Raw genomic sequence first — 14,390 nt, 5'->3', positions numbered from 1 at the left:
GTAGAGGAGGCAAGTTTGGGCAATGCTGTCGGAATTGTCCAGGTGAGAAACGACGGTGTGTTTTGTGGAAAACACATGTGGCCAGTTGCTGCATGTATGAGGGAATAACGGTCAGTTATATGGCAAGAAAGAAATTACTTTCCTCATTGCAAAAGGGACTCTACTTCAAACGTACTTCACTGGGCTGTCCTAAAAGGGTTCATATGAAGAGCAAGGCAGCTCACGTGAAGCTCGAACAAGTTGGGCAACATGAGCCATTCTGAGCATTAAACTCCACAAACAGGGGATGAAGCAACTAATCTGTGACAGTGAGCCCCAAGTAATTAAGAAGAATGCTTTGTCAGTCTTTGACTGTCTCCATTTGTGCTGCAGGCTCTTCTGTTCTCCCTCCTTAAGTTGCCCAAATGTTCAGCCTGGATACTTATACTTGTTTGATATGTAGCCTTTAATTTCAGGATAAAAGAGCATCAATTTAAAAAAGATACAGAAAAACTTTTTAGTCAGAGGGTTGATAGGCGGCTGTGGAAGTGAGGCCTTTGGATGTATTTAAGGTAGGGAATGATAGGTATTTGATTAATCAGAGCAGCAAGGGTTAGGGGGAGAAAGCCGGGCAATGGGGCAGAGTGAGTAGATGGATCAACTCATGGATAGAATGTTGGAACAGTCTCGATGGGCCAGTGGGCCTACTTCTGCTCCTATATCTTGTGATCTTGTAATGGGGATGTGTTGTTTTTAATTCTGTTGCAGCAACTGCGAGAGTTAATAGCCGAACACAAGCCCCACATTGATAAAATGAACAAGACTGGACCTCAGCTCCTGGAGCTAAGCCCTCGGGAAGGCCTGACCATTCAGCAGAAGTACACTGCTGCTGATGCCCTGTACAGCGAGGTCAAAGAAGCTGTCAAGCAAAGAGCGATCTCACTGGATGAAGCCATTTCCCAATCTACTCAGGTATGGCCTGCCCAGTCATGGAATACGACTTTGCTGTTGGTGTCCCCACAACAGCTTTCTACTCACTGTAAGGCTGTGTTTTAGTTCAAATCCATCAACCTTGAAAAATCAACTTATTTCACTACATATCTGGAATCAAGCAGTGTGCATTTGAATCTGTTGTCATCTGATCCAGTGGTTTTTCAGCATTCCCCAATGCACACAGACCTCCTTATCTCCATTTATTTACTGTGAACCACCAACAGCAAACCATTGGGGTGGGGTTGGAGAGAGGTCTGGAAACCTTGGATGCCTTCCCACATCATCAACAGGATTTTTATTTTGGTAGACTTTTTTTGAGAGATTTTGTTAAATTTGCAACCATTTTTTTTTTTACACATTATTTGTTTGCATTATCTGTAATATTTTCCATCACCGTGGATCTCCCATAATAAACCCACAAACCACCAGGTCCATGGATCAAAGGTGGAGAAAAGCTGATGTCATCACATTCCTTGTACATAACACTGTTCTTTTTTTCCTTCCATTTCTTCAAAATCAATATTATTTTTCTTTTTTTGTTTCCCATCTCAACTGCCCCCTTTTACTTTTAACTACCCTGAAATTTCATTGAGCCAGGTCTTCCAGGTGTTTTTGTCTATGGATCTTGCTCATGTTCTCAGCCCTTCAGCTCAACCAGTCCATGCCTCCCATTATGGTATTCTGGGCTTGTCCTATTTGCCTGCACTTGATCTGTATCTGTCCAAACCTCTCCCATACATAAATCTGTCCAGATATCTTTTGGATGTTGTTATTGTACACCAAGGTGCTCCCTCACTGTTACTTCAGTCACTTGCCCAATCCTGGCCCCACAGGGGCTCCAGTGTTGTGCCTGCTCCAGTGGAACCCTCAATATGTTGATCGTGGAAGCTCTTTTGGACATAGTTCACAAATTTCACCCTGTTCAAATTCTTTGTGCTCTGGGAGTTCCAGTCAATTTTTGGGAAGTTGAAGTCACCAAGTTATACTATTTTTATTCTTGCAGATAGCTGCAATTTCCTTGTGCATCTGCCCATCCAATTCCATTTGAAAATTTGAGGGCCCTTCAAAGAGCTCATTCCCTTCTTGTTTCTAAGCTCTACCCATAGAGCTTCACTTGATGATCTCCCATGGATATTCTCTCTAAGCACTGTTGTTGTCTTCCCTTTATCAAAAATCAATTTCCCCTTCCCCCCCCCCCCCCACCCTTACCTGCCCCTCAATTGCACCTGTAGTACCTGTACCCTGGGGCATTGAGCTGCCACTCTTGCTCCTCTCTCAGCTACGTACCTGTTATGGCTATATTATGCCAGTCTCCCGAGCCATCCCATGCCCTGGATTCATTTGCCTTACCTGTTATTGCCTCTTGCATTGAAATAAACGCAATTGAATCCATGGGTCTCTCCTCTCACTTTGCCGTGCACCTGCCTATCTTGTCCACTACACTTGCTCTCTTTGAGTATTGTATTAGCCCCCAATTTCTCACCTGCCTCATCCCTGCTATGAGCCCCAGCCTCCTTCCAATCTAGTTGCATCTGGACTGCACTCTGCCCGCCAGTCCAGCTTGCACTCTGCCCATCCTGTTCTGTTTTTTCTGGCTGCCCTGGTTCTCTCGCTCATCCTCATACTCTGGATCACTCTGATCTAATTTCCCATCTCAGCAAAGAGGCTTAGCTAGTGCATGGGTTGGAGAGTTGATGGCCAGGGAGCTGACTGTATCGGTCTACATGTGACACCAGACCCATTGATGGTAGTTGAATTCCTGAGCTATAAGGGATAAATGCTGCCCTTACTGTTCTTGTCCATGTCCCATCAACCACTGTGGAGAGAATGAATGTTTAACCTGTGCAAGAGCTGCTAACAGCATCACTATTCTCTGTCCACAGCTCACCTGCTGAGTGTTCCCACCAGTTTCTGTTTATATAGCAGTGGAGGGCATTCTGGGTTGCCCTGTTCCCACATAACAGCTGACTGTCATCTGCTGTTGCTTGATGATACCAGTCTTTACTAGGTCATTCTGAGTCCAGAAGTACTGAAGACAGTTTCCTTTCTTGTGTATCCTGTCCCCACCTGGTCATGAATTTGTGCCTGATGACATTGCAAATACTGATAAGATGTAAGATACGGTACATTGGTCTACCATCTCCTTCAGGTCCTCTCTTCACTCTCCAAATTTAGGGCCATTTGTTTTACCCCTGGAAGTTCCCATTCTTGAGTAGTTGCAAGCAACATTTGGAATTGCAAGCTTTGCAAAATGAAAGCAACAGAAAAGGTTAAAGATAAAAAGCAGCAACCGATAAAGGCTTTCTCACCAGCAGTTAAAGTGGTTTCAGAAAATTGCCGTGCCCTCACTGTGGGTTGAGCAGCCAATTGAGATGAGCATGCTCACTGTTTACTGCATTTACTCAGGAGCCTATTGAAATATTTTAAGAAGGTTTAACAAGGTTACTGCTACGCACAAGCCCAAGTCTTGGCTTGCTGCTTTCCTTGACAGATGTTGAGGAAACTGCGTTCTGCAAACATCGGTACGAGATGGATTTAACCATGCCTTATCACCTGGGTCTTCAAGCTATAGGCAGCACCAAGCTGTGGGGAGATGCTATGCTTTGAACAAAGCTACCAGAAAAGCAAAAAAATGTGGATGCGTATCCGGTGATGCAGGAACTCTGATGTTAAATTGCATATTGTGATGCAGAGGGAATCCAGTAATTCTGGCAATCCATTTCCCCCTCTCCTATCTCTGCAACCTTTTTCTCCACTCTCCCTTCAACTCCACTCTTGATTCTTTCATCATTTATGGCCAGGCAGGTTATAGTAACCCTTTAACCTGCTGGCAACTCTGAGATGTGGAGGAAACTGGAGGCAGCCAAGTGGTGGCAGAAAGAGTGCAAACTCCAAATAGGCAGTGGCTGAGGTTAAACCTTGGTCACTGGATCTGTGTTAAACAAGAAAAGCTGCAGGTACTGGGGTCAAGTGCAATAAACACACGGGCTGGAGAAACTCTGCAGGTTATTAGCATCCATAGGAAGTAAAAGGTAACCACCATTTCCAGCCTGAGCCCAAAATGTAGTTACCCTTTAATTACTATGTGACCAGCTGAGTTTCTACAGCACATTCATGTGTTGCTCTGAATCTGTGTTGACAGTAATGCCCGCTGCCCCAGCGTGTAAACACTCAAGGGAAAGTGGTGACTTCGATGAGGAGTCGGAGAGAGGAGGGTGGGAAAAACACGGGGGAAAACACCGTTAGTTGTCAGAGGGCTATACCAGTAGTAACCCACTTACCGTTGGTCTGACTATTTTGCAGTTTCATGACAAAATACACCCAATGCTCGAGGCTTTGGAACGCATTGCAATCCGACTGAGGCAGCCACCTTCCATCTCGGCTGAGGTAGAGAAAATCCGAGAGCAGATCAATGAAAACAAAAATGTAACCATGGAACTGGATAAGCTGCAGCCAGCGTTTGAAACCCTTAAACAACGAGGCGATGACTTGATTGGGCGTTCGGAAGGAACTGACAAAGACTTTTGTGCCAAAGGTAATTCAGTAGGGGAGAAAGGCCCCCTTTTAGCATTTTGATTTCTATCTGCATTCAATTCAGCAGAATAATAATTTGAGGTATATTTGGTTTGGTTTTGTACATTTGTGGGTATCAGTTGGCACGGCCAACATTTATTTCTCCTTCATAGCTGCTCTTGAGAAGGTGGAGGTGAGCTACCTTCTTGAAACACTGCAGTCCTTCTGCCAAAGGTGATCTTACACTGGTTCTAGGTAGAGAGTTTTCCCTGACGTAAGGAAGGAGGAAATAGGCGGCATGATTGGCGTAATGGTTAGAGCAATACCATTACAGTGCCAGCGATCAGGACTGGGGTTGGAATCCCACGATGTGTGTACGGGTTCTCCCCGTGTCTGTATGCGTTTCCTCCAGGGGCTTCAGTTTCCTCCCACCATTCGAAACGTACAGAGGGTTGTAGGTTAATTGGATGCAATTGGGTTGCACAGGCTCGTAGTCTGAAAGGGTCTGCCACCATGCTGTATGTCTAAAATTTAAAATAAAAAAAAATAAGTTGCAATGGTGTGCACCATATGAACTTCAGATGGTGATCCCACCCTGTCTATCCAAGTCAAAGAAAGCCATGGCTGGAGTGCTGAAGAGAGGGAAGCAAGGGAGGAGATTTTTGGGATCAAACGGAGTCCTTTGCAAGTTTGTTATTCATGAGTGAGTTATCAGAAGACTGGAGAATAGCCAAAGTTGTTCCTTTGTTCAATAACAGCAGTAGCAATAAGCCTGGAAACTATGAGTTGGTGAGCCTTGAATCAGCGGCAGCGAAGTTGTTGATCAAGACTGTGAGGGACAGGATTTGTGTTCACTTAGAAAGGCAGCTGCTAATTAGGTGCAATCAACACAGCTTTGGCGAGGGGAGATTGGCTCCTAACTCTGTTTGGAGGTTTTTGAGGAGGTAACTGAGAAAATTGATGAATGCAGAGTGAGAGACGTGGTTTCCAAGGACTTCATGAAGGTTTTGACAAGGTCCGGCATGGTAGGCTTGTCCAAAGGTTATTGTACAAGGGATCTGAAGGATGTTGACAAACTGGTCCAAAATTGGCTTTGTGATAAGTGACAGAGGGTAGGTGCTGCACGATGTTCCTCTGACTGGAAGTTTGCAACATGTGGTGTACTGTAGGTAGGAATGCTAGGACCTTTGTTTGTGATGTATATGACCTGGATGAGAATGTAGGGGATATGACTGGTAAGTTTCTTATTGACATGAAAATTGATAGTCTGTGATAGTGAAAGGCTGTTTAAGGATACAGTGGGGCAAAGATCAGCTAGAAATTTGGCAAAGTGGAGGCAGGGTGAAGTAATGCACTTCGGGAAGTCAAAATTTGTTAGGACATAGAGAGTAAATGGCAGGGAGTTTAGGAATGCTCATGTATTGAGGGAACCTTATGGTGCAAGTCTAGAGTTCACTGAAAGTGCAACATGGGTAGATAGAGTAGTGAAGAAGGCTTCTGGTGTGCTTGATTTCATTGGCCAAGGCATTGAGCATAATAATTGGGACGTCACATTGCACCTGTATAAAACATTGGTTAGACTGCATTGTGTCCAGCTCTGGTTGCCAATCTGTAGGAATGATTTGGGAGCAATGGAGAGAGTACAGAAGAGATTGGCCAGGATGTTCCCAAGGAATGGAGGCCCTGTAGATACAAGAGATTGGAACATAGGAGGCTGAGGGGTGTTGGAGGTTGTAAAATTGTGGGTCACAGACATTTTTCCAAGGGCAGGAGAGTTCATAACTAGAGATATAAGTTTAACAAATTTAAAGTAGATTGAGGGGGCTTCATTTTTCGCACAGCACGCTGATTGTTTGGAACAAGCTGCAAAGGAAATAGTGGAGGCATATACAATTACAGTGTTGAAAAGGCATGTGGGCAGCTACTTGTAGATGGATGAGGTGGTAGAAAAAAACCCATTTCTGTGCTGTAAAATTGAATGAACAGTAACTCAGGATATCCACAGTGAGAAGTTTGACAGTGCATGTCAAGGAGCATTGAGTTGGTGGTCTTGTTGGAGGAGTTCATTACCTGGCTCTCGTTGGCAAAAACATTACAAGCCACTTCTCAAGATCTTGGGGTCTTGCGGCTTCTTCATTATCTTATTGCAAATACAACCAAATGCCGAGCAACCTGGAGTGGACCTCCCTTTGACATGAATTTAATGAGGCTTGCTCATTGCCAATCTTGGTCAAAAAATGCCACGATGGGCAGGGCAATCTAATCTCACCTCTGCATTTCAGATCTCTGGTTTACCGATGGTTCACTAGGGCTGTGATGGGTCTTGGTGAAATCCTTACTGGGCATTAGTGAGTTGATTGATGGAGACAATGAATCATGATGGTACCGTGATCGAATTGTCAAGTTTACTGTTGGCATTTCATCATTTGAAAATAGTCCCATCTATTCAATTGACAATTTTCTGCACTGGAATATGAATGTGGTTTGTTACTTCATGTATCTAGATTGCGGGTCTAATTACATAATCATAACGTCATTGGATTGACTTGCTTCTGATGAGGCTGTTGTATCTTTAAGCTGTTCAAGAGCAGTTGGACAAAATGGTTTTCTACTGGGAGGACATCAAATCTCGGGCAGAAGAACGGGAGGCCAAGCTGCTTGATGTGATGGACCTGGCTGAGAAATTCTGGTGTGACCATTCCGCTCTTATTGCCACCATTAAGGATACTCAGGACTTGATCCGAGAACTAGAGGAACCCGGGATAGACCCATCTGTTGTCAAGGAACAGCAGGAAGCTCTGGAGGTCAGGAAAACCATGTTGTATGCAAAGCCTAACTGGAAAGATATTCTTGCCTTTTATATAATGCATGTGTGACCATGTCCTCAAAATAGCTGCTCAAGGTAGAAGAAATCATGTAAATCATGTCCCCATGTTTAATTATATCACAGCAGCACAAAAAACTCCCCAGTTAGTGTATTACTGCACCAGTGACCCGAGTTCGAATCTGGTTGCCGTCTGTAGGGAGTTTGTACACTCTCTCCGTGTCTGCGTGTTTCCTCCGGGTGCCCGGGTTTCCTCCCACCTTCAAAGCGGATGAGGTTGTAGGTTAATTTGGGTGTAATTGGGCAGCTTGGGTTTAAATGACCAGAATCTGCATTTTAAATAAAATAATTTAAATTTAAGTAATGTGGTCGCATGATATTCTGCCATATATCCTTGAACCGCAGCCCTCCATATCTGAGAAAATGAAGATGGCTGGACACTTATTAATTTGAACATTCGTTTGGATTGCACAAACTTAATGACACAATGAAGTTTTAGAATCCCACAGTAAGAAAGATTTGAATGGAATGTTTTAGCCATTGGAAGAAAATTGGTTCGATAACTGAGAGAGGTCAAGTTCAGTGTGAGGGAGCATTAATTTAGGGTATATTTCTATGGGTGGTGGAAGGATCAACACGTCATCTATGAGCAGAAGAATTATTTGGTAGAATATTGCTCTCATTCATATTCTTGGATATCCAGCAGATTTTAAAAAATTTGATTTGTATGTAATTTGTGTGCAATTAATGTTGGATATTTCTTTTCGAGGTTTAATTTTGGAGGTTGCAGACTTTTAGTTCAAGTGATCACTGTTTTTATTTTCTGTTGATCAATACAATAAGGTTAACTTCATGTTCCACTAACCTTCAGGATTTCACTTCAATCTCTGACTGTGTCACCTGTCATAGTATGCAAAAATTCTAACACTTTAGCTGCATCTGAACATCTGGCATTATAGCAAAGCTCTTCTGGTTCAGATTAAATTTTTCTATCATTTGTGTGTGTAAAGGGTTTTTGTAAGGCCTGCCTTTTTCATTAGTGGCAGTTAGGACAGGGAGGAGGAGGTTTAACTGATTAGAAATGTCACGATAATCTTGTTAAAGAGAGTGCTGGGAGTTGAGTCAGCTGCAGTCACTTTATCTTCATCCACCCATTATGTTTCCCCAGAGGCAAGTGAAACAGCCATCTCCTGCTGCGTTGTTCTTTATTCCATACATTGTCTCCTTCATATCACAGAGTAGGCATTGAGAGGTGTGAAACTCAAGCAGGGTCAAAGCTGCATGTCAGAGATAAATTGATTTGATTTCTTTTGTGCTTGTCCATGGTTAATGAAGGAGGAGCGGTCAGGCATAATTTTCCCTGAATGATAAAAGGATGCTCTCTCTGGGGTCAGGGAGGTGTTCCAGTTGCAGTCGTGCAAAGAGTTTCCCTTGAAGTTGAGGAGGGCAGCCAGAAAGGGAGGGAAGCTTTAGCTTAGGATGTCCATCCATCTGATTTGGACTTCATTGGACCCCAGTCCACAATTTCTGATGATGAGGGGGGAACCTTTGCATTTTTTTGGACTGCAGCCTCTTCTCTTGTATGTGTTGGGCCTTGTGCAGATTTCTCAGCTTGCTATTAATGTTACCCAAGAGACGACCCCTCCTTGGCTGTGTCCAACCTCCATCGCAAGCTTGTATTTACCATTTCTTCAGCAGAGTGTTAATGAAGGGCCTAGATTGAGATCGCACCTGGGGACCGAGTGAATCCCGCCCTCAGCCTCTGTCTTTGTGGAGTTTGCATATTCTCCCTGTGACTGTCTGGGTTTCTCCCAGGTGCTTCTGTTTCCTCCCACGTCCCAAACACCTGCTGGTTGGTGGTTTGATTGATTGCCATGAACTGCCCCATGGGAATTGGGGTGGTGTAGATGGGCAAATGAGAGAGAACAGGTTGCAGGGAAGTAAGTGGGGTGGGATGAGATAGAGACACACAGCACGGGACAGATCCTTCGGCCCAACTCATCCATGCTGATCAAGCTGGCATTCTGAACTAGTCCTATTTGCCTGCATTTGGTCCATAACCTTTCCTATCCCTATATCCATCCAAATGTCTTTTGATCAGATCATGATCTCATTGAATGGCGGAGCAGTCTCGACTACCTACTCCTGGTCTTATTTCCTATGAATGTCAGAATGTTCCTACTTTTACAGCTTCCTCTAGTAGCACTTTCCAAATACGGACCAGCATCTAAGTGAAAAAAGTTGCCCCAGGTCCCTTGTGAATCTCTTCCCCTCTGACCTTCAACCTATTCCCTCTAGTTCTGGAGTCATCAGCCCTCCCAAAGAGATGGTGAGCATTCATTATCCATGCTACTCATGATCAAGGCAATTGTCCGATAAGGACATCCAGGCATTACTGAGCTTGAGTGAATAAATCTTCCCTCAGTTTAAAGTTCTTGTTAGGTTTCCTTCACTGAAAGAACCAACTGGAAATGTGGAGCAGAGAGAAGTTCTCCCATTTGTTCCATGCTCTGCTTATGGATGTCACTGTGGTGACCACTGTCCTGAAGGATGCAGACTTAGCCAGGCCTGGTTTTCTACACGTGAGACCACAACAAGGAGTACATTTCTGTGGGTATTGGGGAAAGGTCATTGGGTGGGGGGGGGGGGGGGCCTGGAATGGGGGAGTGTAGACAGGGAAAAGATTGAAACTTAGCAGTGATACAGGTACACAATACTTTATCCGGACAGTGTGTTCCGAATTTTGGATTTTTCCAGATTTCAGAAAGCCAGATTTAAGCCCACCCGAATTGTGCTGCCGTATCCACCCCCATCCCCTTCCAGTCGCGCTGCCGGTCTCCCCCTTCACCCACCCGGCTCGCGCTGCCTGTCTCTTTCCCCCCCACCCCCGCACGCCCAACTCACGCTGCCAGTGTTCCCCCCCCTTTCTCACCCACCCAACTCGCGCGCTGCTCTCTCCACCTCACCTGCTCGACTCGTGCTGCCAGTCTTCCCACCCCCACCTCGCCCGCCCAACTCGTGTTGCCAGTCTCTCACCCGCCCGACTCACACTGCCATCTCTCTCCCCACTTGCCAGATTTTGGAGCTTTCTGGAGTTTAGATGTTCGGATAAAGGATTGTATCTTCTGCAGTCATTTATCCCATCAGCTCGTGTTGTCCAAGCTGAGCTGTGACTACTGGTCACTGGGCTCAGTTCCAGAAGGAGATGGATGTCTGTGGAATCTTGTCCAACCTGCAATGAGGTTTAGACAAAATATTTCTCATGTGATGTTAAAGGAGCCTGAATATCTCAGAATGGGTAGTTATTGTTAGAGAGACCATTGCAAATCTTGAGATTTATGTAATTTTCTGAGATTTTTCTCTCCTCAGTCGTTTGAATAGATGTCATGCTTTTTTTTTTAAATTTTTTATTTTTCACACCATAAATCACATTAGCCATGATATACACTTTTTCTTTTTCACACATATACAGTGACTTTTTCTCCCCCCCCCCTCCCTCCTCCCAAGCCACCCCCCCACCCCCCCCTCTCATCCATTTTAGGTGCTTGATTTTTTTTTTGCTTTCTAGACAATAAAAGAAGAAATAGATGGACTTCAGGAAGAGTTGGAGATTGTTCAGAATCTTGGAGCTGAGCTGACTTTAGCCTGTGGAGATCCTGATAAACCAGTGATGAAGAAAAACGTGGATGAGGTTTGTGTGTGTCCCGGATAATTGTACACATCAACTGAAAAACCATTGTCCAGAAATTAATTTTAACATACGTTGTCCAGGGTGCTTTGTGGTGCCATGAATAGATGAAAGGTGGTTGTCAGTCTGCTTATTAAAGATGTGGCCAGTCCAGAGATTGGTCTCTGGACTGCTTCCAACATGTATACGTCCTTCCTTACAGAAAGAGACCCATCCTTGTTATGGACCATAAGCAGAGACCCACTCCAGGTGTGGTAGTAGAAATAAAAGGAGTAAGCCATTTCAGCCTACTCCACTATTTAGTATGATGACAGCTGATCTAGCTGTGGGATTCCTTTTCAAAATATTTTTATTAATTTGATCGAAATATTACGTGTATATATTGTTTAGACACTAATTGTATAGCTTTTATATTATGCAATACAGAATATGTCATATATAAATTATACATTGATTTATATAATTCTTGGAAAAAGTGAAAAATCGTTATGGGAATTTCCCCTCATATTCTAATACTGATATATAAAGATTATCCAATCTCTTCTAGTTATAGAAAAAAAATCAAAAATAAGAACAAAACAAAAGGAAGAACCCCCCCCCCCATATTAATCGTTCCCCTCTCACTAAACATGGTCAGCAGCAAATAAATTGTAAAGAATTGAGTATTGACTTTAGAAAAGCCCCAGAGTAGCTGTGGAATTTCAATATCTCTTCAATGCCACGTGGTTCAGCTCGGTGATAGGCAGGTGATGTTGCACCTTATCAAAAGCCTTCTGGAAGTTCATGTGCATCACATCGATTCTGTTACCCTGTCAGAAACTTTGTTCGAGTTGGTTAAACATGATCTGTGCTAGCTGGAATTCACTAATTCTAGCTGGGGAGGGGGTGGGTGGGGGAGGGTTGGGTGGCAATTGTCCCAGGTCACTGTTTCTAACCATTTTTCCACCACTGAGGTTAATGGGCCAGCCTACAATTGTGAGGCTTATCCGTGCTGTGTTCTGTTTTTGAGCAAGGTATTAACATTTGCCACACTCCAGTTCTCTGGCCTCTTCCTGTATCCTAGAGCATCAGAAGGTTATGTCTGTATCCTGTGATTTCTCCCCATACTTCCCTCATAATGACCATCTGGTTCTGGCGACCTTTTTAGGTCAACCAACTTTCCCAATTCCTTCATGTCACGTGACAAGTTCATGGCAATAAATTCTGATTCTATTGCTTCAGAAGCAGCCTCTTCCCTTCGAAGACCAGCTGGTCCAAACTACTCATTTAGTACTTTAAACAATGCTCTCAGCATCCATGTGCGAATTCCATTGTTGTCTGTATCTGTCCCACTTCTCGAGAGTCAAGATTCCATTGTGTGCACATTTGAAAAAAAGTTTTTCCTTTGTTTGACCTGAAAGGCACAGAAAGAGCTGCCATCTGTGCAATGGCATTATCAGGAAATAAAGGAGCATTCCCACAGAGTCGACGAGTGTTTGTGGAGTCCACCATCTCCTTCGACGGTGCTTCCTCCTGTGCTTGTCACCTCTGTGGCCGCGCAGCTTCCAATCCAGTGCCATGGTGAATCTGAGCTCCAGGCATCTCCCTCCTGAACTTCTGGTTCCAAACCTTCAAAGAGATTAGAAAGCTGTCAGCGCCCAAGCCCCTTTAGGGAACCTTGCTCGCCCTCGGCACCTTCACAGATCCTGGTTCCCAGAAGCTGCTGAACTCGCACTGTTGTGATCTCCAAACATGTAGGGCTCTCTCCCAGGCTTCTACTTCTTGGCAGGGTCTGTACTCCTGCTCTGGTGTACTGCTGCTCCCCTCGAACCCGCAATCCTCGTGGTCTGAGCTGCTGACTGTGGGTGGTGGACATCAATGTTAAAATGACTGTTGTAGAGCACTACAGTTTCAACTTGTATAGGAACTTCGGGCAGGATGGCCGGGCAGTTGGACTCTGGAGGAATGCTGAAAGATGTCTCCACCCTGCCCCCATTGTTGCTCCTGTGCCTTGGTGGTGCAGTGAGCGCCTGGATGTGAATGGGGGTGCCTATCAGGTGTTCTGTCCTGCATGGTGTTGAGCTTCTTGAGTGTGCTTGAAGCCGCACTCACCCAGGCAAGCGGTCACACTGCTGACTCAGGCCATGTGGACGGTCAATGGGGAATTAAGAGGTTCGTTGGACCTACCCTTGACACTCCCATGCAGCTCCCAGCTGCCTTGAGGCTTAACTGAGATGGAGCAGTCCATCTGCAACCTGGCCATGGACAGCTTCAGAAGACCCTTTAATTGTTTCCAAAGGCCTCAGAGGATCAGAAAGATTTAGAAATTTTTCTTCAAATAAAATCAAATAAAAAATAATGAATTCATTTAGTGGACAAATGATCTGTTAATTTAAATAAAGTTAGAAAGAAAACAATCCATCTTTAGAAAAGTTTCAGATGTTGGAAACGTGCTGTTATGAAAATGATAGAAATACTCAGGAGGCGAGGTAGCATCTGTGGAAGGAGAAGCAGAGTTAATGGTTTAGGTCCAATTCAAGTGAAAGCAGCCATACTATGGCTGGTGTACAGTGTGGTCCATTGGCTCAGCAATGGATGAAATGCCTGTGGAGTTGGTGATGAAACTGGGGGCAGAGGTCACGTTGCGAACACATTGAATGAACACTACATCCAACAGGCAGGTTGCAAAGAACCGCCAGCTAACCAGCCATCAGTGCAATAGGTTCTCGTCTCAATAACCTTCACTGCAATTGGCTGTCGGTTTGGCCTATTGGAGTGGTGGAGTGAGGAACTGTATTCAATCTTTCGGATAAAGGATAATATGGAAATGGTAGAGGAAATAGGGCAGAAGAATCTGTTAATTTTGAGTTTGATGTATAATTGTAAAAGAATCACTCGTGGTATGTGTATTAAGTGATAATTTAATGGGTATACTTCTGTTTTTATTGGTCTCTGTTATCCTAAGGCTGAATATTTTGTGTTTACAGCTGAATAGTATCTGGGATACTCTGAATAAGGCATGGAAAGATCGCATTGATCGGTTGGATGAAGCAATGCAGGAGGCAGTTCAATTCCAGGATGCACTGCAGGTTCTGTTTTATAATTTTGAAATTCTTTCACACCTTTTGAGATCTAAAGCCTTGCCACTATACAGTTGCTTTCCTTTTTACTTCCAAAACAAACTGTCCATTAAGAATAACCTGACAGGACTGAGATCATCTCCTTTCAAAAGCTGGACAGGAAATTGGTTGCTTGCTTTCTGTAATTTTGCTTCCCCTTAAACGACTGAGTGTTGACAAACTCTTGGCTCTTAATATTCCAAATGATTTTTGCACAGCACGCCTCTGGGATGTCTGTTGAGGGAATTGTCACTTGGGTGTAAATACTGCATTGTTAAGAGCATTAAATGTAAAA

At 44.2% G+C, this 14,390-nt stretch overlaps 1 protein-coding gene across 17 annotated transcripts in view; it reads left to right on the top strand.

The window, feature by feature from the left end:
- dst (dystonin) overlaps nucleotides 1–14,390 on the top strand; it is a 570,552-nt gene that overhangs the window by 496,697 nt on the left and 59,465 nt on the right. For all 17 annotated transcript variants that reach the window (XM_069886058.1, XM_069886062.1, XM_069886061.1 and 14 more), the window contains 5 exons: nucleotides 748–951; nucleotides 4,276–4,507; nucleotides 7,063–7,289; nucleotides 10,878–11,000; nucleotides 13,964–14,065. In XM_069886058.1, the coding sequence (XP_069742159.1) occupies nucleotides 748–951; nucleotides 4,276–4,507; nucleotides 7,063–7,289; nucleotides 10,878–11,000; nucleotides 13,964–14,065 (888 nt within the window). The remainder of the gene's footprint in view (nucleotides 1–747; nucleotides 952–4,275; nucleotides 4,508–7,062; nucleotides 7,290–10,877; nucleotides 11,001–13,963; nucleotides 14,066–14,390) is intronic.

The sequence above is a fragment of the Narcine bancroftii genome, chromosome 6, assembly GCF_036971445.1.
Source record: "Narcine bancroftii isolate sNarBan1 chromosome 6, sNarBan1.hap1, whole genome shotgun sequence".
Lineage (NCBI taxonomy): Eukaryota > Metazoa > Chordata > Chondrichthyes > Torpediniformes > Narcinidae > Narcine > Narcine bancroftii.
The sequence above is the reverse complement of the archived record's forward strand: the minus strand, read 5'-3'. Positions and strand labels throughout refer to the sequence as shown.